Source organism: Eleutherodactylus coqui, chromosome 1 (genome assembly GCF_035609145.1).
Source record: "Eleutherodactylus coqui strain aEleCoq1 chromosome 1, aEleCoq1.hap1, whole genome shotgun sequence".
Classification (NCBI taxonomy): Eukaryota; Metazoa; Chordata; class Amphibia; order Anura; family Eleutherodactylidae; genus Eleutherodactylus; species Eleutherodactylus coqui.
The window spans coordinates 475963710-475988301 of record NC_089837.1 but is presented as its reverse complement, the minus strand read 5'-3'; the positions used below and the strand labels follow the sequence as shown (position 1 = coordinate 475988301).

Genomic DNA, 24592 nt, shown 5'->3' with positions numbered 1-24592 from the left:
TTTTTTTTTTTTTAAAGGGCAACTTAACATTCAGATACTTTGTAACATGTTATACGGTAGTAGCATATCAGAAGTTTTGATGGGTGGAGAGCCAGGTGCTTGAGATCTCCGGGTGTTAAGACAGCGCGACAGAAGTACTCAGCCAAAACCACTGTGTCCTTTTAGCTGTGATCAGTGTACGGACTCAGACTTTCTCTTAAGCCTGTATGCTGCTTAAAAGCGTGTTGAATAAAGCTAATCGAGTCTATGAACACTTTCATTGCCATTGTCAATATTCTAATAGGCTCCTGGATGGGTTTAACTGGTTTCTAACGTCTGTACTTGAGTTACTAAACGTGCAGGAGATCTCGGACAAAACCTTAATAAAACGATCCATGGCTATGGAAATGGAAATGGGTTATGCATTAAAAACAAGTGTTATTGTCACAAAGTAAACCTGTCAGTAGTGTTCATACTGTCCGAAGCAGAGACAGCATCGTACATTGCATGGCTATATATGTGTTCTTCTGAAATGCCCCGGCAAGGTACAAAGCCTGGACTCACAGACTCAGAACCCCACTGGCCTCTCCCCACATAGATCACAGGCGGACACATCTCTCCTTTCTCGAGAGACCCGTCAGTCTATGTGATGAAGGTGGAAAGAAGCCAGCAAGACTCCGCTGCATGCTGATCCTCAAAACGTTTTGCACCACATACAGCCCTGCAATGTACGTTCCTGTCGCACGCCAAGGTTGTCCGTGATTTGGACAGCATGAACATGACGACAGGTTCCCTTCCAGAAAACATGGTGCATTCAACACTTTACATTTAGTGAGCCTTTGGAAATAGTGTTCATTGCTAAAAATATTGCTAGGGAGGACAAGAGAATAGAAGAACAGACTTAGAAGAGCAACAAAACGAAACACACATAATGCAACCTTATGGAGGACACCGAGCGAACATTCAATCATCTATCATCAGTGTTAAATGTGAACATGTCCTATATAAGCTGTAGTGGGATAATCACAACAAATCTCCCAATGGCAACAAGTTAGGGTAACATTAAAAAAAAAAAAAAGTATATTAGGCTCACAATGACATTTTATTCTATGGGTCCATTTACATGCATCAGATCTGATAGATTTTGACTCAGATTGCGGACTGAAATTTGAATCAGATCATACAAAAATCTGCAGCATGGGAATTGGGTTTCCGAAAAACTTTTCATATAGTACAGAAAACTTCTGTCTTGTCTATATTGAAAAAAAAAAAAAAATTTTGGTAAAAAGTTAGCATGCTTATTATAAAGAAACAATGGCGGGAATCTGAACTACAATCATTCAGTGTAAATGCCGCCAGCAACTGGACGACTAAAGATAATTCGTTTTGTTATTGTTTGGTTTCGGCAGGCATAAAAATCCAACGATAATTGGCCGGTGTAAACAGGCAGTCGTTCATCTATTACCGCCCGTTTACTGTGGAGACAGGAGGAAGCAATCTCCAGCCCGCTCAACCTTTATTTTTAGAGCAATCATCGCTCCTGTGTAAAAACACCAGAGCGATTATCGATCGGATGACCGTCGGACACTTAGGCCTCATGTCCACGGGCGGATTTGATTTGTGGAATCCCCATGGGTCACCCACGCGGAAGATCTGCAATTCAAAGTGCCAATAGGGAGACATTGTCATACGCAAGGGAATTTAAGCATGCAGATTTGATTCGCGGACCGTTTGGGTACAGAAAACAAATCGCAGCATGCCCCATTTTCAGTGCGGATGGACTCTATAGAAGTCAATGGTTGAGGATGATCTGCAGTTGCAGATGCACTGCGGATTTAAAGGTTAAAATCAATTAGGGAGGTGGGGGGGGGGGGTCCTTAGCGGATGAGAAACATGTAAATTGAAATGCCCAATGAGTCATTACGAATAAGTAAATAAAAAACAGCTTGGAAAAAACCCTTCAACGTCCACTGCTTACAAAACAGTCATGTGTAAGTAAACGCAAATTTACTATTTCTGTCAACGTGATTAGACATGCAAACTAGACAGTCTTAAAGCAACCCTCTGGTCCAGAAACAAAGATGGCCACACTGGCTTCTCTGATTGCATTAGTATGCATCAAAAGACACTACAGCTGCTTTGGATGGATCAGGTGAGCAGCATTGGCCATCAGCGTGTAATGTCTTAAGACTACTGATGCAAACTAATGCACAGTGTGCACCAGATAGTCTGTTCGGCCATCTTTTGTTTCTCCAGGACCGGAGGGTTGCTTTGAAATGCATCAGATCAGTGTGACTCTTTTGGATGATAAAGAGATCACTTTATAAATCACATTTTTTAGATTGTCTAGTCCAAGTTTATCCCACCTATAAGTTGGTTTCATTTACACTAGATCTTGTGCCAAACGTTTGGCACCATTTTTGGCAATGTTGCATTTAGGCCACATCCATTTAGCTAAGACACTAGAAACAAACCAAAAAAAAAAAAAAAAGATGTCTAAGTGTATAAAACATCATAAAAGTGCTGCAAAGCATGAAAGATAGTTTTCTGGCGAAATTTGAGCCAGAAAACTGGTGAATTTTCCATAGTACATCTGGCCTAATGTTCATTCTGCTCATGGGACATTTGTGTAAAACGGGTCTTTACTGTGGAATGGCGACAAATGAAAACATGGAATACCACACATGGAGGCCCTACTGTTTGCTGTCCAAGGAGTCACATTTTAGGAGAAAAGTAAACTACGTAAACGTCAATGCCTTCACATCTCGTTTGTGGCTTTGTTAGGGTTCCCATCAAAGTGTATGTTTAAAATCCCGAAAATGGCGCCGCCGCACAGAACCTAATCTCAGTCATTACAAAAGAACTGCCGAAACAGAAACCAAAAGGTCTCCGTTTTAGCAGGTTTCTGTTCATTTCTGGCATTTTGTGCCAGAAAGGAATATGGTGCATTACAGCACAAAAATGCCAGAAGTGAACGGAAAATTACTGAAACGAAGACCCATCGGTCTCCGTTTCACCAGTTTTCTATGGTGGCTGAGATTCCCGTACTTTAAAAACATACACCCTGGATGGAACCGAAAAACAAGATGCGAATGCAGCCCTATAGTTAAAAAAATAAATAAAAAATAAACATTTTTTTTTAGGCAGCCGAAGATTCTTCCCAACAAAACGTGCCTTTAGACCACTGAATTAACAGTAAGTAGATTTTATTTCACTACAAACCTTTACACACAACCCTCCCAAAGTGTAAAAAAAAACACAAAAACACTAAAATTTATCAGCTATCCGCCTAGGAAGATGCTGAACAGGAAGATCTAAACATTCACAAATATGTAACATAGAAAACAATGGTGATGGATCTAAGGAAGTGTTTGCCATCAACTTTTTAAAATTTACTTTGGACTCCCTTGCATTTGGCTCACTTTAAAGGGAATGTGTCATCAGAAAATGACCTCATTGTATGAATCGTTTTTACTAAAAATTTTCAATGTCACCATCTATATTTGGAGAAAAAAAAAATCCTGCAGTTTTCACACTAAATCTAATAGATTGACATTTCCTGGTCTGTAGACAAAGCTTTTCAGCTCATGATCATCACAGGCAGGAGTACAATGAAAGTTACACATACATAGATAAACACAGGATCAAACATTCACAATAGGTAATGGTCACAGCTTACCTCCTCCCCATCTCTGCCATCCCTACACAATAACCCCTCCTGTCCGCTGTGTGACTGGCTCATTATTTCTCATGTAAAGCATCCATAAATGCTGTTAACAGCAGCTCAGAAAAAAAGATGGCAGCCCCCGTAGTTATGTACAGACGACAGAATTAAAATATCTACAATCAGAAAATAAAAATAGATACATGGAAAATACTTCACTACCTGGTTTTAATTAGTAAAAAAATATAAGTGATACATTCCCTTTAAAAGAAACGCTGATAAAAAAAAAATGAGAAGGTTGGCAGGTCGACAGGGCTACTAAACACCGAGTCGTGGTATCCACCTTCTCTAATCCTGAAAGCTCTTTTCTTCCGTAGGGAAACCTCTCCTCAAACTCAAGGCTCATAAAACTGTACATATTTGTGAATATTACAATTAGGAGTTTGGGCATTGTGCTTTTGAGGTCTACAAGGTTTGAGGTATTTATTTTAGAATGTACCTTATGAGTAGAGTCAAGGACTTTAGAAACGATTCCACGTACATTAAACATAGCTAGTGCAGAACTATTGGCAAATTCATCAGAAACTTACTACTGCCCAAAAAGTAGACCGAAGTAAAAGAAAACTCCCACTCATCAAGACATTTTATAGCAAAAGCTTCCCGGTAGACTACCAATAGCATAATTGTGAAGATGGGGATGAGAAATGTAGTCAAGATGCCTAGATTCATTTTAGTTTAATTAGGTCACATGCATCATTCCCAAGGGGAAGTACTTGGCTGTCGCACGGTGTGCCAACTTAACACTTGAGTGAAACTTCCTGGCTTGTTCAAACTACATAGTGTGTATTTATGCCTGGAAATCTGCCTGTGCGTACACTAAATGTGTACAAAGCATATTGCATATTGCGCCTGACATATGCCAAGAGAGGGACTTCTTATAATAAGTTTCTCGGTATAGTTTTGCGTATTAGTTTAGCAAATGGCAAGATGGAACAATGCCTCTACAGCGCCACCTCCTATAAGGCAACGTTCCTGCAAGTCAATGTCAGACCTCTTCACAGGCCTTGTAACAATGACTGGGACTATAAACCAAAGCCAAACCTTCTCCAGAAGGAAAAGATCACCATGTACAGACAGACTGTTTCTAGGTTTTTGCCCCTTGTCAGTGTGCAGTAGGTTGCTGGCGTGGCCATATTTCTCCGAGGAGCACGCATGGTCTCAATTCTCCTCACACCTTCTAAGTGCTCTCCTTAAGTAGAAACTATACCCTTTTTGACCCAAGTCATAGACCTCTTACCGAGCCAGCAACCTGCTGAACACTGATGAGGGTAAAAAGTCTGAAACAGCTGTCTGTACATGGTGATCTATTCCTTCTGGAGAAGACTCTGGCTTTGGTTTATATTCCAAGTCATTTTTATAAGGCTTGTGATAAGGTCTGACATTGATTTGCAGGAATGCTGCCTTCCAATAGGTGGTGCTGTAGAGGCATTGTTCCATCTCATTTGCATGCATGCCTTACAAGTCTCCTCAACCTTCTGGGTGCTCTCTGAAGAAGAAACTACAGAATATACCCTTCCCGACCCATATCAGTTTTAAGATATGTTTAAAATGGTTTCTATGGTAGACTTCTACAATTGGGGAGATTTCCCCACCATATATGTGCAAGATAGTGTTGGCAATATTGATTCAACAGCAACAATGTAGAAAATATAAGTCAATAATAGACCTATAGAGCTGGGTAGATTTTCCAATCCTATGGGTCCATCATCGATTTATATTTTCTACATTGTTGCAAAGAGTAGCTGTTGCTTCAATATCTCTACAACTGTTTGTGGTGCACGTCCAACATATTTCGTGGTGGAATCTCCCCAGTTGCATATATGCACCACAAACAGTGGTGGAGATATTGAACTGCCACTTGGTGCAACAATGTAGAAGACTAGGCAGCAAGCAACTAAAAGTCCAATGTAAGGACAATACGCCAATTTCTCATTGCTGACTGGAGGCTTCCTTTACATATGAGAATAAGATAGCATCACGTCAAAAGACTTTCCTACTGTTTATCATAGGCTAAACACATGATAAATGGCAAAGTACACATTACTCCGCGTAACTGGAAAAAGTAAGAAAACTTTTTAGTTTGGCTGTATAGCGTGTTACAATATGGCGCATACAATGCTCTCTCTGTTGTAACCCTTTGTCCACCAAGACAAATAATGACATTATGAAGGTCCAAGATTAAAACTAAAACCAAAAAGTTATAGTTGGGGCTCTGTGGTTAAAAGGATAACTTAACATAAAAAAAACACACAAACAAAAAAAGTTTTAGTAGCAATCATTTTAACAAAAGACAGCTTAGCAATGAGGTGGGATCGATTTAAAATAATCTGACAGCCCTATGTCACGTTCCTCTTTCAAAACACATCAGCTATCGGCACTCTTGTCTATTTCTTTGGAGTGAATAGTGTACATAAACGTTTGGTCAATGGTAAAGTCTGAAGGCAAGTTGCCTCGGTGTACCGCAATGTGTTCACCCATGAGGTTCAAGGTGGAGCTGTAGTGTCCACACACAGTACATCGGTACATTAGAGCCCCAGCATGCGTCTTCAAGTGGCACTTGATGGTAGAACGTCCTCGGAAGAACTTGTGACACACTTTGCACTGATACGGCTTTTCCCCGGTATGAATGCGTCGGTGGTAATTAAATTCACTGGTGTGAGAAAAGCACTTTCCGCAAACCTTACATGTATATTTGCTATGGACTGGTTGTCTAGTAACCGAATGCTCGTCTGCGGAGAAATCCTCTGGAACCTCTCGCTTTGACGCCTGAGTTTGGAGTTGAGAAAACTCTGAAAATCCAGGACGGTCTGCCGGAATACTACCACAACGATGCTGACTCAGGTGCTGCCGGTAAGTTACTTCAGACTTGAAACCTTGGGAGCAAAGATGACAGCGAAATAACGCTTCGTCCAAACTCTGGTGGACCGTCATGTGTTTCTCGAGTAAATGGCGATCGAGGAAGCTACTGGCGCACACAGAACAGGAGAAGACAGATACAGACATGTGAGATAAGACATGCCACATAAGACCACAAAGTGTTAAGTGCCGCTGCTCACAGAGTCCACAGGACAAGTTCTTGGTGTTAAGGTGCTCCAAAGCATGAGAACGCACAGAATGAAAATCACGCAACATGGTCCTATGACATGCACCGCATGGCAACTCAGTACCCATTGCTCCAACAAATGTATTCACCTCCCCTGGGAGCGGGGTACCTGGATGAACTATTATATTATGTTCTGATGTAACCCCTTCTTGTCCTCTGTGAAGGGTAAGTTGCCACTGGCTAAAAAATTTGTCTTCACACATATCACAACAGAAAAGAAATATGCCAATGTGCGATAAAACATGAGTTATCATAGCGCCCCGGTCATGGAACCGGGCCTGACAGACTTTGCAACTACCATTGCGTAGCTCTACGTGTTCCTGAGCATGTTGGCGGATATGTTGCAGGTTAGGTTCCAACACTTTCTTGCACACTTGGCATGGCATGGCTTTACCGCTTCGACTTTCTCCCTGTCCAAATAGTAACAGCTCATCTTCACTACCATCGCTTAACTCGATAATTTCCCTAGATGGCCCGGAGTCTTCATCACCCGCTTCATCAAATTGTAACTCTTCCTCTTCTAATTCATCAAGGTGGAGGTCTCCCATTGCTTCAAACCCTCCAGCAGATTCCTTCGAATTCCCACTAACAGACGAGTCCCCAGGAAAGTAACCAGTTTTGTTAAAATCACCGTTGTGTTGAGTTTTATAAGAAGGGCAAGTACTTGTAGGACCAAATCCAGTGTTCACTGAGCAATGGGAGGACTGGAACCTTGCCGAGGTGCTTTGTTCTTCAGTTTTTGCAGGTAGTGGAAATTGTGCTGCTTGGTTCATGTTAGCCTCTTGGTCTTCTCCTTTGAACGTGCAGGTTCCATCTCCTGGTGTGCTAAAACTTTTGTCTATCGGAGGAGGGATGGGATTATCCAGCCTGTTGGCCCTAGACTCTACCGGATTGGGTTCAGTTGATGTGCTAGAATGTCCCTCGCTAGAGGAAACAGAGCATTGATATTTCTGACCCGAGGAGCCTTCAAGATCAGGAAATGTAGCATGACAGGCACTTATTAAGTCCTCCATGCCAAGCTTCTCTGCGACTTCATAGATAACTCCCACGTTAATAAGGTCAGTAAATAGCTCAGAAGTGTAGATAAAGTTTAGTACTTTCTCAAAATTGGCTGCTGTGATGAAGTCCACCACATAATTTCGAGCAACATCCAACTCGGTGCTTGAGAACAATTTTTGAAAATAACTCGCTGCAGAACCAAGAACAGCTTTATGAGCAGCAAAAGACCGATTCCCAACAACAATATTAACATCACAAAGTATCCCTGACAAGCGAGATTTATTCAGCTCACTTAGCAGGTTGCTGGGATGGTCGCTGCTGTTTAGTTTGATTCGCATACCCATCTTTGTGTGATAAAGTCAGAAAGTATGCCCTGTGCAAAGTTTTCACACCTGGCCCTCTAATCAGATTAGATCTTCCGCATACGGAGAGGCACTTCATCCCCCATGTAATGAGCAGTGAGAACGTACCTAGAAGACACAAATAAAGAGTGTGAGAACTTGTACAACAAAAAGTTTTTTTGCTTTTTTTAATTTTTGCTACTTATCCAGATGGATTTAAACATGTCATACACGTGGATTCATCTACTCAATGGATTGTACTGATGGGGAAGGGGAAAAAAGAAAGACACCGCCATGCAAACATTTTGTTATGAGACAGGGAGAGTAGCAGATTACATTATATGGTACCTTAAAATTAAAAACAAAACTAAGATGTGGACATATGACATGCAAGGCAAGTTCACATTCTTGATACAGATTTGCTCCACACAGAACTATGGGAATATTTTTAGGCATATATGAAAAGGCAAACAGTATGTTGGAGGGAATGTGCCATCAGAAAATGACCTACTATATAAGTTACATTTTTGTCCCCTGGTGGAGTCAAGATAGACAGGGAGGGGGGGTAAAGCCCCCTGAATGTGATTGGCTGCCCATGTGCTCACGGTCTAGGTCCTGGAAGGCAGTAACTATAGCCTAGCTGTGGTCCGCATATTAACATCTTCATCAGCACTTCTGCACTATTTAGCAATTCCAGCAACCTGATTGGTTAATAGGGCAGAAGTGCTGATGAAGATGTTAATATGCGGTCCCCGAGGCCTTCGGAGCGGTGATCGCTTATGAGCACCGAGGCGCCGGCCAGAAGAAATTACTTATACCATTTACTATTGTTATAAGCTGTGATGATCTACTTCCCTCCCTGCAAATAGTCCTCTGCACAGGTCACAGAGCATGTCTAGAACAGTCTCCATACAAGTCAATGGGTCCCTTCCCGTCCATTGTGTGAATGGCCCATGAAGCTGCTGCAAAGCTGCGCCCATAGTCATGTACATACAACAGAATACAAAAAAAAAAAAAGACATTCTACAACCAGAAAATAAAACAGATTAGAAAAATGTTTCACTATCAGGTTTGAATTATTTAAAAAATATGTGGGCAATATAATCCCTTTAAAAGGGATTCTGTCATCAGAAAAAAAAAAAAAAACAAACAAGAAAACAAACAAACATCTCCTAATTGGGCCCTGCCCAAAATGAAAAAAAAAGAAAAAAGGGGTAAACTAACCTCTCGTAGAGCCCTGGGACGCAACCAACAGCCCCCGGCAATATCGGTGGTGACTTCTGGGCAGAAGTATGTGACCATGGCAGCCAATCAGAGGCTGCAGTGCCATGTCCCCAAACTCCTGGCATTATAGTGCTGAGGATACGAGCACTGATGTCACAGCGGCCTTTGATTAGCCACAGCAGTTACATGCTTTCGCCGAGCCGCCTGTCCGGAAGTCAACACCCGATAGTTGTCAGCTGCGTCTCGGGGCTCCAAGAGAGGCAAATATACCCTCTCCCCCGCTTCCCCCTATTTAGGCAACATCCAGCTGTAGGATGGGATTTTGTTCTAATGACAAAACCCCTTTAAGGCAGGTGCATTGTCTTAGTTCTTTGTTAGGGATAATGCTATAATGATAGAATCCGACTGAGTTGAAATATGTTGCTTGATAGCTTTATTACATCAATCAGTGAAGCCGGTTTTGTTTTCAGTGTTTCACTTGTGTCCCCGATGTGGTGGACTTCTGTTCTGAGGTCAGCCAGTTCCTTTATAAATGGGTTGAGAGCTCGAGGCAGTGACCATTTGCCCCATTATCTAGATTATTTTTTCACAGTTGGAGCCACCCGGTGCCTCTTCTTGTTACTGTGAGTCCTCAATATCCGACACATTTACTATTTCAGACTCAGGAATTTATCCATACTGGTATTCTTTTGGACTTAGATAATCCAAGATACCTTTTGGAAACGTCTCATTTTCATCATACTGGAGTGAGCTTATTATATTGTGTAGCATTACCCATATTTGAGAACCAAAAGAAAAGACCGCCGCAAGACTGTGAGAATTAAGGGTCTGCCTTACAACTATTCTCTAATCTGCTGGACGAAAACAAGAGCCTCTAAAATAGTATTCACCGCTCGTTAAGACCTCCCCCCAAAAGAGGGGATCCGCCATGCAATGTAATCTGTGGTCTACTCAGCTACTAGTATGTTGCTGCCATCCCAAAAAAGCATCTAGAGAGCCCAAACATTGAATTTGATGGCTTCAGAGTTTCCTTTTTCCAAGAGCTAGCTTCCACGCTTACTAAAAGAAGAGTCTTTAAGCCTCTGACTGACCATCTACAGAGTAAGGTGGGGTTCGCACACAACGGAATTTCCGTGCAGAAGGTCCCCGCGGAAATTCAGCAACATTTACAGTAGTAGCAAATGGGATGAGATTTTGAAAATCGCGTCCACAAACTGCAGAAATAACAAACCCCCCTATGGAAATTGGCTTGCGGTGTGGAATTCATTTACGTGGCATGTCAATTTTATCACCGCTGCACAGGAATTTGCGATGAAATTCGCACCACAACATTCCCTGGTGATTCCCATGTTCATTTTGAAGCCCCTCCCCATCTGCCCTTGGTAGAGATTGTGGGGATGGAGGTGTGATTTTGGTGGTTATTAGTTATATAATTAGTTTTTTCTATTTGTTCCTACCCCAGTTTAAATGCATCATGGTATCCAGCATGAGGCCCCCATACAACATTACCTTGTCCACGATACTATCTAAATGGCGAACAGCATTAACTCCTTTACTCTTAGAGCAATAAATACCCCTGCAAAAAGTTTGCAGATTTTCTCCACACTTAGGGCTCATGTCCACGGGCAAAATAAGAATTAAAATCCGCAGCAGATTTTAACTCTTCTCCTGCCCGCGGATCCGCACCCCATAGGGATGCATTGACCACCCGCGGGTAGATAAATACCCGCAGATGGTCAATAAAAGTGAATAAAAAAAAAAAATGGAGCATGAAAAAATCTGGACTATGCTCCATTTTCGTGCGGGTCTCCCGCGGGCTTCTATTGAAGCCTATGGAAGCCGTCTGGATCCGCGGGAGACAAAAATCAGATTTTACTCACCCGCTCCGTTTCTTCTCTTCGCCGCGGCGCCATCTTTTCTCAGTCGCGGCCGGATCATTTTGCTTCGGGCCGGCGCATGCGCGGGGCACGTCACCAACGTCATCCTGCGCATCCGCCGAGCCGAAGAAAGAAGATCCGGCCGCGACGCAGAGAAGATGACGCGGCAGCGAAGGAAGAATCCGGAGCGTGCGGGAGGTAAGTTTATTCTGATTTATTCTTATTTTCAGCGCTCATGTCCGCGGGGCAGGAGGGACCCGCTGCAGATTCTCCATGGAGAATCTGCAGCGGATCTGATTTTCCCCGTGGACATGAGGCCTTAATAAATATAAAACAGATATCTGCTTTTCTCAGGAGACCCATATGGAAATTCCCCAGCCTCCCACATTCTTATTTTAAATTTTGATACCATAGCTGCTCATACACAGCAGCTATAGAAGTCAGCAGAGCAGTTCACTAAATTGTCCCATTTGAATACTCTGACCCAGTCAAACCGGGGAGGCCGCTTTTTATTTGCTAAAAGGCAGATAGGAAATAATCCCCATGTCCTTAGAAAACCTACATGCCTCTAGACCAGTCATGTATAAGCACCAGTATTGGTAAATTTAGCAATCTCCCCAGAAAACCTTGGACTTGGGAGACTGAAAGACACTCCCTGATAATCAAGCATCAGCTCATTGAGTAAAAGAAATCTCAAGTCCCATCTTTCCTTCAATTCTTCTGCTGATACCTTTTAACCTATATTCTGGATCGCCCGTAGGACCTCTATCAGAGGGAAGACAATCACCCTAGGGACTCGTAAAAAGAGAAGAGCTCCAAATTTCCCTTCTGTCCCAAATCTTCGCCTTCGAAACAACACACAAAAAGACAAAGCCTTAAAGTGCTCAACAAGATCTTTGCAATCTTAGGAACCAACCGTATAACCATTTAAATGCTAAAGCTAAACAATACCAGTATGCTAAATATAAACACTACTCACATAAAAGGGTCAAATTAATGTCCATTCACTTGAAAAAAAAATTATATAGATTCTCTGTTTATTAGAAGTATACATAATCTGGCACTAAAGTTTCTTGCACAAAGCAAATAGCCAATGCATTTCAAAAATTCTATCATTCCTTTTATAAAGCTTAAAAGGAATTCTGACATGAAAACAAAAAATAATTTTTACTTACCTTGCCTGGCCAGGACTGATCGACAGGCATGTCCCCTCCATCGGGCATCTTCTGTGGCTTCTTGAAGCAGAGCTGGAGCAGTCAAAATGACCGCTTCCTGCTCTGCTCCGTCCGTGAGCCACTTCCCAGGTGAACTGACGGGTGCAACATCACAAGCAGTGCTTGCTGTCGGTGGCCTGTCCGTCCTGGCTGAACGGCAAGTTCTGAGCGTGCGTAGTGGAAAGGCGGCCCATCCTGACTCCTGTCAGAGGGCACATGTCTTCTGCGCCTGCGTGCAATCGCGGAGGGGGGCATCCCGTCCTGGCTCGTCGGAGGAAGCAGAAAGCCTGCTGGGAGATGACCCTCTCTCCACAACAACACAACAAAAAGGTACAAGTATAAGGTATTTATGCATGCCTGTCCATTAGGCAGACCAGGGAACAATGGCTGCTAAAGCATAAAAACCTGATTAGTGTCATAACCCCTTTAAAGTCAATTGGAGCATCTTGCCCTTCTGACCTGTACTTGGATAGACTCATTCCTAACACATTTAAGGTTACCCAGTCTTTCATGTCAAGAATCTGATAGTCCCAAGTAAGGGTGAAGGAGGTAACAGAAACCATTTTCTCAATATAGTCAGAAAAAAGCCCTGGCCTTGATGGCTTACCGGTTTTCTTTTACAAAAAGTTCCTTCCAACTCTTCTTTCTCAGATAGTAAAATGGAGCACTACAAGGATGGAGGGGGCAGGCCTACCAAAACCAGCTTTAGAGGCAACTATTGCCATATTTCAAAGGAAGTGAAAAACCTTGAGAACTGTGGTGGTTATCGCCCTATTTCCCTTTAAAATGTAAAAACATAATCTGGGCTAAACACATCGCCTATTTACCTAAATTGAACAATCCAGAACTAACAATTCGTTACAGGCAGGGAGGGTAAACTTAATTCAACCAGAATTATCTTCTCCATTATGCCCCCAAACACAAGATTCTGGTAATCCTTCTAAGAATTGATGCCAAAAGGCTTTTGACTGAACGACTTGGACATATATGACTCAAACGCTCATTAAATTTGGCTTCCCTCTAAATTCATCTCTGCAATTGTGTCACCACATCATACGAATCAACGGCAGCCTACCGAAACCTTTTGTTACCCCAAACGGCGCTAGGCAGGGATGCCCCCCCAAACCCCTAGTAGCTTCATATTGGTCATGGAAACACTGTTAGAAGTGATTAGGCAACACCCCAACATTCATGGCCTGAAAATTTGGAGATTGGGTTCACTGGAATGCAGCATTTGCTGATGACCTCTATCTTAATTACCAACCCAACACAAGCATTACCCCATACTATAACAATTTTTTAAAGATTTGGGGCCATATCAAATTTTGGCAACCATCACAACCAATATTCAGGTATCTAACTTAATAAAGACTAGAGATGAGCGAACACGTTCGGCCCCGCCCCTTTTTCGCCCGAACACCGAACTTTGCGAACACTTCAGTGTTCGGGCGAAAAAGTTCGGGGGCCGCCGTGGCAGCGCGGGGGGGTGCGGCGGGGAGTGGGGGTGAGAGGGAGAGAGAGAGGGCTCCCCCCTGTTCCCCGCTACTGCCGCCCACGCCGCCGCGCATCTCCCCGCCCCCCGGCGGCACCCGGACCTTTACGCGCGAACACTGCAGTGTTCGGCAAAGCCGGTGTCCGGGTGCGGATGTGTCCGTAACGGACATGTTCGCTCATCTCTAATAAAGACCCTTCTCAAAAATTAAAAAAAAAAACAGCTAAACTCAACCACTCTCCCATTTGTTTCGTGGATGGGGGGAAAATAAGTTCCTTAAAACCTATATCTTACCTAAGCTCTTATATTTAATGTGAATTGTTTCAATTCACATATCTAATAGCTTTTCCCTCTTCATATTTTTTTGGTAGGGGAGGCACAATAAGCTACCCTATGATAGATTAGTCCTTGGGCGTGTTCTTGGTGGTTTTGGTCTTCCTGCTGTGCACCCTTATGAGGCGATTGACTTAGGACGATGGGTTCACTCCTGTCACCCAGAGTTTAGAATACTGCAAACAGACACTGAATTGCTCTTGACCGGAGAGAAGGGCTGATTTGGTTGTGAGACCTTAAAAAGTTCCTGATGAACTTTAACTCTACTAATAAGACCTAATTTACACCGATATACGATCGCTAAAAATAAAAAAAAAATCCCTCAAATAACAGTTTGAGTGATCTTTGCATAGTCTATAGTCGCTAATTAGCTACTAAAGAGCTATGCAGGCTGCTATCGCTCGGCGAACAATACAGCTGTTTTCACATAAGCTTACAGCTTGCGTCCCGCTGTGAACTACCAGAGGGACATGAACTGAAAGAATCTCATCAGTGCCGTCGACTATGATAGCCCGCACCGCTGATAGAAAACTAGAATTGAGCGAAGAACAAATCTTGCACTAAAACTGCACGATGTCCGTGTATTTAGACGCAACGGTTATCGATCGAAAGACAGCTTTGAGCGAATTTTGAGTGAGAATCGTTGTGTCTAAATGGGCCTTTTGGGGACAATTAAGTCCTTCAGGATTAAAAATTTAAACTTGGACTTATTTCCAAACCATCTGATGCCAGTCTCTCTCCTCCTTGCTCTGGCGAGACCAACTCAAGGACAAACCTCAGTCCTTCTAGGAAATATTTTCTCATACTACTGTCTCCACCCTGCTAGCGAATCTCAACCATAGTAATTATGTACCACTACCGATTTCAATAGGTTCATTCACATTTACGCATTTTCACAGCGTATTTCGGGCACGAAAAAAAAAAAACACAGCATGTCCTATCTTTGTGTGCATATGCACAAAACCACTGTATTAAGTATATGGAGCATGTATAAATACTCACATTTATTTACGTGACCGAAACCAGCAATACGCCTGTCTGAACGCACCCTTAAAAAAATCCTGTGCAATTTTTCTAGCGTTGTTTATTTTACAAAAATAAAAAGGCAGAATAAAAAGTGTGCGTGTGAAGGAAGTCGCAAGAGGGAAATCCAACATGGATTGCACCACAATATATTGGTTGCTTCCCGCCATCGGTGTGAAAAATCTGGCTTTGAGAAGACGTCCAATTGTCAGGATACAAAACACAATCTGCCTTGATAATAGAAAATGCCCAACAAAACAAATGGGCGGAAACACAAGTTAATATTTGTGACAAAACTAAGAAATCTGTCGATGGGATTTATGTATAGAAAAAGCCAAATGCAAACCAGCAGTAAGACAGTAAACAAAAGAAACCAAGGTTACACGGGGCTACGGCGGGATATTGCTCCGTTTATTTTTGTTTCAGTAGGCGTCCTACTGAAAAGGGGTTGTCAAGTAACCGGACATCCCCTTTAATGATCTGGAAAAACATTTAAAAGTGTTTTCTGCAACTTTAATATTGATGGCCTGTGCATTGGATAGGCCGGCAATAGCCGATCGGTGATGGTCCAACTCCTGGCACCCCACTGATCAGATGATTAAAGGGGAGTGGTGTGACTTCTGTGAAGTCAGCACCCCATCTTTCAAAAAAAGTTAATTTTTTTAATAAGTTCTGGATGCACCCCAAAGAGTTCTAGAGTTCCCAATTAATTTTAAAAATAGTTCTAGCGAATTAGGAAAAAAAAAAAAAAAATAACACAACAAATGTATCTCTGCGGTGCTAACTTCCAAAAATGATATTACTAAATCAGCGAGAACTTTGTAAATATGGGTTCTAGAGCTTTGAGCAATAAGTTTTTTTCAGAACTCTTGAGGTGCTACCCAGAACTCTTATAAAATCGCGGGATTTCCCAAAAAATTATTTATACACATTACCTGAAATTTTTTTGATCCGGCATCTAAAAATCAGCTAGAACATTGTAAATATTGGTCCTAGAGCCTCGAGCATTAAGAGTTTTCTTCAGAACTCTTGAGGTGCAACCCAGAACTCTTATATAACAACAATATCGACTTTATATCAGATGTTGGTTGGGGAGGACACGCGCAATTGCGGAAAAGACATAGAAAGGAATTGGGAGCGAGAACTAGGTGGCGCCCCCAGAGGAGTCTTGGAAAAAAAAAATCATACATCCTGTCACATAAAATGTCGGTTTCTAGCAAGATGCAGGAGTTAAACTACAAAATACTAACAAGATGGTACCAGACCCCAGTGAAAATAGCCAGGATATTCCCCCAGTATCCGGATACCTGTTGGAGATGCCAATTGGAAAGAGGGTCATTTGTTCACCTCTGGTGGTCATGTCCTCTGATGCGCCCCCTCTGGAAGGAGATCAACACTCTTTACTCCACGGTATGCAGAACTCAGATCCAGTTTACGCCAGAAATAGTATTACTGTCTATGTTCCCAGGATCAGTGGCACATTTCAAAAGCTCCCTACTCAGATTTTTTATACTGGCCATGCGACAGATAATCCCCAGAATATGGACGAACTATTTCTGGCGTAAACTGGATCTGAGTTCTGCATACCGTGGAGTAAAGAGTGTTGATCTCCTGCCAGAGGGGGCGCATCAGAGGACATGACCACCAGAGGTGAACAAATGACCCTCTTTCCAATTGGCATCTCCAACAGGTATCCGGATACTGGGGGAATATCCTGGCTAGGTTCACTGTGGTCTGGTACCATCTTGTTAGTATTTTGTAGTTTAACTCCTGCATCTTGCTAGAAACCGACATTTTATGTGACAGGATGTATGATTTTTTTTCCAAGACTCCTCTGGGGGGCACCACCTAGTTCTCGCTCCCAATTCCTTTCTATGTCTTTCCTGCAATTGCACGTGTCCTCCCCAACCAACATCTGATATAAAAAGTCGATATTGTTGTTGTTCAAATCCCGCAATTTTATAAGAGTTCTGGGTAGCACCTCAAGAGTTCTGAAGAAAACTCTTACTGCTCAAAGCTCTAGAACCAATATTTACAAAGTTCTCGCGGATTTAGTAATATCATTTTCGGAACTTAGCACCGCAGAGATACATTTGTTGATTTTTTTTCCTAATTCGCTAGAACTATTTTTAAAATTAATTGGGAACTCTAGAACTCTTTGGGGTGCATCCAGAACTTATAAAAAAAATTAATTTTGAAAGATGGGGTGCTGACTTCACAGAGGTAGCGGTGTGGCCTCCTCGTTGTTTACCAGGCACAGCCCCATATATGGTGTCCCATTTAGAAAGCTTCAGCAACAGGTAGGCTACAGATGTTCCAAAATGTAACGAGTCTGGTAAACAACGACGGGTACATGGTGCTTATCCTAACCCCGTTAATCAGCCGATCAGTCACAGCCCCACCGATCTGATGATTAGCCCAAGGATAAAACATTAAAGTCCTAGAAAACCTTTTAAAATATTTGATTTTCATCCCTTCGTTAAAGAGACAGTCACCTACTTTTAGCCGTATACACTAAGCTTATGGGCTGAAAGTAACTGATCCATGGAGTCCGGGGAGGTGCTAGGCTATCTTCATATGGGTGATCGTGATGTCAGGCAGAGAAACTCAGCCTGATCATCCTTGCCAGCGCGCATTTTTTATGACAAAGCGTTTTTGATTAAAAATAGCATTGCTTCTGTATAATTGCAATCCTCACGCACACGATACGATGGGAAGCGTTTCCCCATTGAATTCTATGGATTACATTGCGTCGTGCAGCATGCAAGGTCTTTCAAGGTCCTATTGAAAACAATGGGTGATTCCCCCTGCGGGAACACTCAGGGATAGAACATGCTGCGATGAGGAAATATCGCTTGTGTGAATGAATCCATTCAGAAGAATGGATTTCATATTCGTGCGAGATTTGTGCGCATCACACAAAACTTGCGCAAGAATACTGTTTGCGTGAATGCGCCCTTACACTTATCCCTCGGGTCAATGCCGTGCACTCAGCACATTGGACAGCGTGCCAAGTAGTCCACCCGTTCTAATTTTAGAATGGGATGGACTACTTAGCAGCGCTGGTCAACGTACGGAGCAGCGGCTGACAGTGGGAAGGGGGGGCTTTAGGGAAACATTGGGGAAAGCAAGTAGAACACTCACATCCCCGGACTCAGCGGGTCACATACTTTAAGCCCACGAGCTTTGCTTAAAGGGGTTCTGACATGAATAATGTTTTTATGCTTTACCAGCCATTGTTCCCTGGTCTGCCTAATGGACACAGGGAACCCACTATTTAATGGCTGTTAAAGCATAAAAACATGATACTTACGTTGTCTCCTGTTGTTGTTGACATCGGGGGGGGGGGGGGGTCATCTCCCAGCAGGTGCTGTTCTTCCTTTTCTTCCTCCACAAGCCACGCCGCTCCGGGATCGGGCGCATGCGCTGTGGAGAAGCACCCTCTGACAGGAGTCAGGACGGGCCGCGTCTCCACTGCGCACGCGCAGAATCTTGGAGTTCAGCCAGGACGGACGGGCCGCCCACAGCAAGCATTGCTTGTGACGTGCTTGCTGTGGGCGGCCCGTCTGTTCACCTCGGAAGTGGCTGACGGACGGAGCAGAGCAGGAAGCGGCCATTTTGACCGCTCCTGCTCTGCTTCTACAAGCCACAGAAGAAGATGCCGGCTGGAGGGGACATGCCTGGCGATCGGTCCTGGCCAGGCAAGGTGAGTACAATTTTTTTTTTTTAGTGTCAGAACCCCTTTAAAGAGCTAAAAGTAGATAAGCAGTTCCCTTTAAATGGCCCTTAAAATAACAATAGCTGAGAACTGCCAGCGGGATACCAGCTGGAAGAATACTATAAGCGCCCCCCGTTGAGAAAAACAGCATGCGGCACTGATAAGAGTCATGGAGAGCTCCAGGAGCGGCGCACATGCGCTGTTGAGTCTACTGAATCCACCCATAAAAGGGATAAGATGAGCACGCTTCGTTTCCTGTAGCTCACGGCGCACGCGCGAAAATTGGAGTGTCACATTGATGGCGTGGAGGACGTGTCAGGTCGCAGTAACCGAGAGAAGCAGTGCTGGGGGAGGAATGCAGCCCACCAGATCGATGGTGGGGATTTGCATGTAGGGCACAAAATTTGAAAGCTTTCTTTAATAACCCGCTGACACCAGGATGTACAAGATAGTAACGTTGGACATGCGCAGTACTTCATTGTTGTACGGCTGTAGGTGGTCTTCTAGCCACACACACTGGGGGCAGGTTCCCTTTAATGGGGTTTTGGGAGTTACTGCTTTTATATAGTTTTAGGCTCTCCATGCCTAAAACTATATAAAAATCAATATACTCACCGGAGACGCTGCCTGGCGCCACAGCACCTGGCAGGTGATATCCCCCGGGTAGAAGGCCTCTGACGTCATGTGGCCTTCTAATGTACAAGCCCTAATGCACGTTTATGGTACGTTACTGAGGACGTTCCTGCTGGCCTCCCCTTGACCGCTGCAGCCCGAACAGAGACCGAAGCAGCACAAGGTATTCTGTGCTTTTGCTTACATTCAAGGCCCCCCTCTCCACTGCAAAACCCATGTAAAGGAGTTGTCTGGGACTTCTACTATTGATGACCTATCAGCAGCTGATCAACAGGCCTTCCTGTCAGTGTGGACAATGCTGGAAGCAGATAGCGCCGTCAACATTGCAGTGGCCTAGTTAGGTACTGCAGGCACATTATGCTGTGGCTTTCCTTTTGCAATGGAAGCCGTGATATTTTGCGGGACAGCAGACAAGGTACTACATGGAACAATCATCATTCGGATTCCAGCAATTTAGCGGAAATCTGATCGATTATCGTTCAGTGTAAACGTATGCAGCAACTGAACAAAGACCATTCATTTCTCGTTCATCATTCAGTTTCTGCATGCGAAAAAAAAAAAATGAACGGCGTATCATTCCGTGTAATTCGCTTATGAATGACTGCCTGCTTAGGGCTCATTCACATGACCGTATGCGCAAGACCCTGCATTCTTTACGGGCCTGTGCGATGCCAGCGGAGAGCCGGCTACCGCCTCATATAACAGCGAGTGCACTGTACATGACCGTGTATCTCACGCACGCGACCATCCAGTGTGACCGCCTTATGTATTGCGTAGGGACAGCGTTGTAATGCCTAGCTGTAGAAATGTATAGGGGCTCGCGCTGCAGGGCTTGCAGAGAAAGAGCGTGCTGCCAGCTTTTTCTCGTACACATCTACACGCTAATGTGAACGGATCAATGAAAATCCATTTACCGTGCATTCACTTGGCGATGTACGCGTGCGCAATATGCGGTGAAGATAACCCTGCGTGAATGAGCCCTTAGGCCACTCCTCTTTCAATTTTTTTTTGCCGCGCTAAACGCTGTCAAACAGCCTCAACTGGTTTCTAAAGGGACTTAGACGAGAATTTGCATGCCGCCATTTTTAAACGCTGTTTGCTCTAATTTTATTGTGTTTCAGCGTTTTTTAACGCACCTCATCACCCATTGTAGCGAGGAGATACATTAAAAAACCGCTGTTGAATGCAGTGTTTTAAACCGACGCTCGGGCAAGAGCAGCCTCAATGCGAATGGAGGAAGGTGGGAAAAACTGATCCCCGGCGGCTCCTTCATCCAGTCAGTGATGCTTGTTGACTGACACCGTCCCGTGTAAAAGCACCCTTGGGTTAGTTTCACACGGGCGATCGCAATGTTGACGCTAGAGTCCCAGGGGAAAAAAAACGCATCTTCGTTCCAGCGACTTTTTAGGAGTCAGCGATGCTTTTTCTCGAGAATCATCTTACGTCGCATCGCTAGGGAAAACAAAAAAAAAAGTGCACGATTTTTGAGCGCGAAAGTGGGTAGACGCTGAAAACGCATTGCATGAAAAATTGAAAGTTTGTGCGTTACGATAAAAAGGAGGCGGGGAAACGATTAAAAAAAAAAAAATATATATATATATATATATATATATATATATATAATAAAAACAGCGAATCGCAGAAAGATAACACATGCCACGATTTTTTTCTCTCGCAACATCGCATGAGTGAGAAATTCGGAAATCATTGGTTTCCTAACTCTGCGATGTGAAGGCGCCCTTAAAGCAGGCTCACTCAAGTGTAAGTTTGTCGCATATTAAGCAGCGAACAGAGTCAACGGAAGTACGTTTTTTTTTATTGCATTTAATACACACGTAAAAAAGAAGGCAGCATGTTCTATTTTACCGCGCATTACACGCAGTAGCGCCCTTTTGTTCTCTATATGAGCGCATAATAGTGAACGCTGTACCTACGCAATCATGCAATGTGCGGCGTTTATACGCAACATCGCTAAGCGGGAATTTAAAAGTCAGACTGCGCACGACAGCATGCTTAAAATACGCAGTTATGCGCAGCGCAAAATTGACAGCCTGCACAGCGTTTTACGCATCCGATCGCGTGTGAGCCGGTCTAGAGTCGTACGCAGATCCGACCAGACCCGCCGACTGTAGGCTCCAAAGTTTCGGTAACTTTGTCGCCAAGCTTGGTGCAGCGTGCCGCGCTATCCTGGTCACCAAACGTAACGGAAACCTCGAAGCAGATGTAAACTTCCCCCAAAGCCAAATTCCGACGACTGTGATCATTCCAGAACTTCGCAAAAATGCCGGATATTTTTGCGCTAAACCCGACTCAAGAAAACGCGATGGTGGCGATAAAAAGTACAGACAGAACTGTTCCCGATCCCACCGAATAAAGTTTGTGCGTTTTGAAGTGGCTTAAAAATAATTTTTAAAAAAATGTCGCAATCAAGTCCCGGGCAAAATAAGAGAAAACTGCGCTGGTAGCGCCGCAGGCAATATGGTGTGCAGTAACCATGGAGACCAGCCATACATTGACACTAAGGACCACAACAATAGTGACTGCACAGAACTACAAAGCACAGCTGCCCCTACACACTAGACATGCTGGGACTTGTAGTTCCACACAGTTGCACGTCCACACCTCAAACCTGCACTGGGGCTTCACCTATCCCTACAGGACGGAGATGTAAACAGAGGCCCCTGGCAGAGCCCTCCTAAAGATGGCAGCACCAGTCTCGGGCAGACGTGTACAGCGCAGGCAGGAATCTTACCGGAGGCTCCTCGGCGCCTCGCCGGCCGGATAACACAAAGGCAGCTCGGTAGATCCGGCCTCCGTAGACGCAGACGAGAGCACCGTGCTCCAAGAGCGCCATCATCTCATTACCTACGGACGTGTGTGAGGACAGCGCCACCTTGTGTGCGGAGGCTAGAACAGCGCTCCATGCTCGGCTCTCCTCATGAACACTGTTAGGTTTCTGTGTGAACTCGGCATGTTATGGTGGGAGGATGACTGAAATCATAGCGGTTCTGTCAGGAACAGCTAATAGGTCTATATTATGACAGTCATCTCTGCTTAGTGAGGCCACAACTGCCAGGATGCAAGCTAGCAAGGCATGCTGGGAGTTGTAGTTGTAGCTCCATAGGTTACCACAGGGCTGCTTTTACACGGAGCGATTATACTTCAAAAAAATCGTTGGGTCGTACAGATTTGAGCGGTAATTGGTCAGTATAAACACAGCCAACGATTCAACGGCGAACGATAATTTGTTCACTTCTCGTTAATTTTGCACAGGCATAAAATATAATAATCCGTCGCTCGTTACGCGATCGTTCAGTCGTTCACATTCACCGGGGAACAGTCGAGCGAACGAAATTAAGGCAATGTATCAACATATTTCTGCCAATATGAAGACCGCGCCAAAATAAGGAGGCAAAAAGGAACTATTATTTTAAAAAAAAACGCCTTTCAAACAAACCAAAGGTGGAAGACTGAAGAAATATCCTATAAAAAACCTAAAATCTCACCAAAGGGACAAAAGGTTTCAATAGTGACTTATGAAAAACCCTGTGAACCCTCCATGTAGCTGGCAAATCAAGATCATAAGCAAGCGGGTATACTACACGCATGATGACAAAGGGACCCACGTAACGCGGCGCCAGTTTCAAAGACGGAACCTTCAACTTGAGATTTCCAGAAGACAAATATACCTTCTGTCCCATCCTGTATGGTTCAGATACTGACAGACTCCTCCCACTACGCAACTGTATACCAGCCCCCGTCGCTTCCAGGTTCTTCTGTACTTCTTTCCATACCCCCTGCAGCGCATCTGTGGCGACATCAGCTGCAGGACAGGCAGATGGAGTAGAGATAGCAGAAAGGAAGTAGGGATGCTGACCATATACGCAACGGAATGAAGATACCCCAGTGGAAGAACAAGTACGGTTGTTTAGTGCCAACTTTGCCAACGGCAGGTATTCTGCCCACTGATGAGCCTTTTCGCTAGCAAACAACCGTAAATATTGCACTGGATCCTGGTTCTTCCGCTCAGTCTACCCATTAGTTTGCGGATGGAATGCTGATGAAAAGGAAAGCGAAGTTCCCAGGTTTCTACAGAAGGTTCGCCAAAATTGTGCAACAAACTGAACGCGATCAGATACGATGTTCTTGGGAACCCCATGCAGACGAATTATTTCTTTTACAAAAATCTTGGAAAATTCTATCGCAGATGGTAGCTTCTTTAACGCCACGAAATGTGCCATCTTTGAGAAACGGTCTACAACAACTAGGATAGTGGTGAACTTCTGAGACTCAGGTAGATCTGTGATAAAATCTACCGATAAATGTGACCACGGATGTGAAGGCACCGGTCACAGAGGCCCCTCCAGACGACGACTTTTACTGCGTGCACAGACAGAGCATCCCTTAACAAAGTCGCGGATCTCCCGAGACATGCCTGGCCACCAGTGATGTCTAGTACAAAGATCCACAGTCCCCTGAACCCCCAGATGGCCTACGAGAACAGATGAGTGAGACTCCTCAATGACTCTAAGACGCAAGGTCTCTGGCACAAACCATCTGCCCTCTGGCACCCCCGAGCGAGTGTCCAGCTGACAATTTTGTAGATGAGGAACGAGATCAGATTCTACAGCTGCTACCACCACCCTAGGTGCCAAGATATTCTCGGGAGGCACTGTCTCACTTTCCGGCGAACCGAAACTCCGTGAGAGGGCATCTGCCTTAACGTTCTTCTCCCCTGGAATATATGTAACGATGAGGTTAAACCTGGCGAAAAACAACGCCCATCTGGCCTGATGAGCCATGAGTCTCTTAGCGTTGGCGAGATATACCAAGTTTTTATCATCAATATACACGGAAATGGGATGCCTTGCCCCCTCAAGATAGTGGCGCCACTCTTCTAGAGACCACTTAATCGCCAATAACTCACGATTA

General features: G+C 44.0%; 1 protein-coding gene across 1 annotated transcript; it reads right to left on the bottom strand.

Annotated features, from left to right (window-relative positions):
- Positions 1–5573: 5573 nt before the first annotated feature.
- ZBTB39 (zinc finger and BTB domain containing 39) lies at positions 5574–22487 on the bottom strand. The gene is made up of 2 exons (XM_066584457.1): positions 22413–22487; positions 5574–8275 (listed from the first exon to the last, which is right to left on the bottom strand). Exon 2 carries the CDS (start codon positions 8147–8149, stop codon positions 6068–6070), a length of 2082 nt encoding a protein of 693 aa, XP_066440554.1. The 5' UTR covers positions 8150–8275; positions 22413–22487; the 3' UTR covers positions 5574–6067.
- Between the last annotated feature and the right edge of the window lie 2105 nt (positions 22488–24592).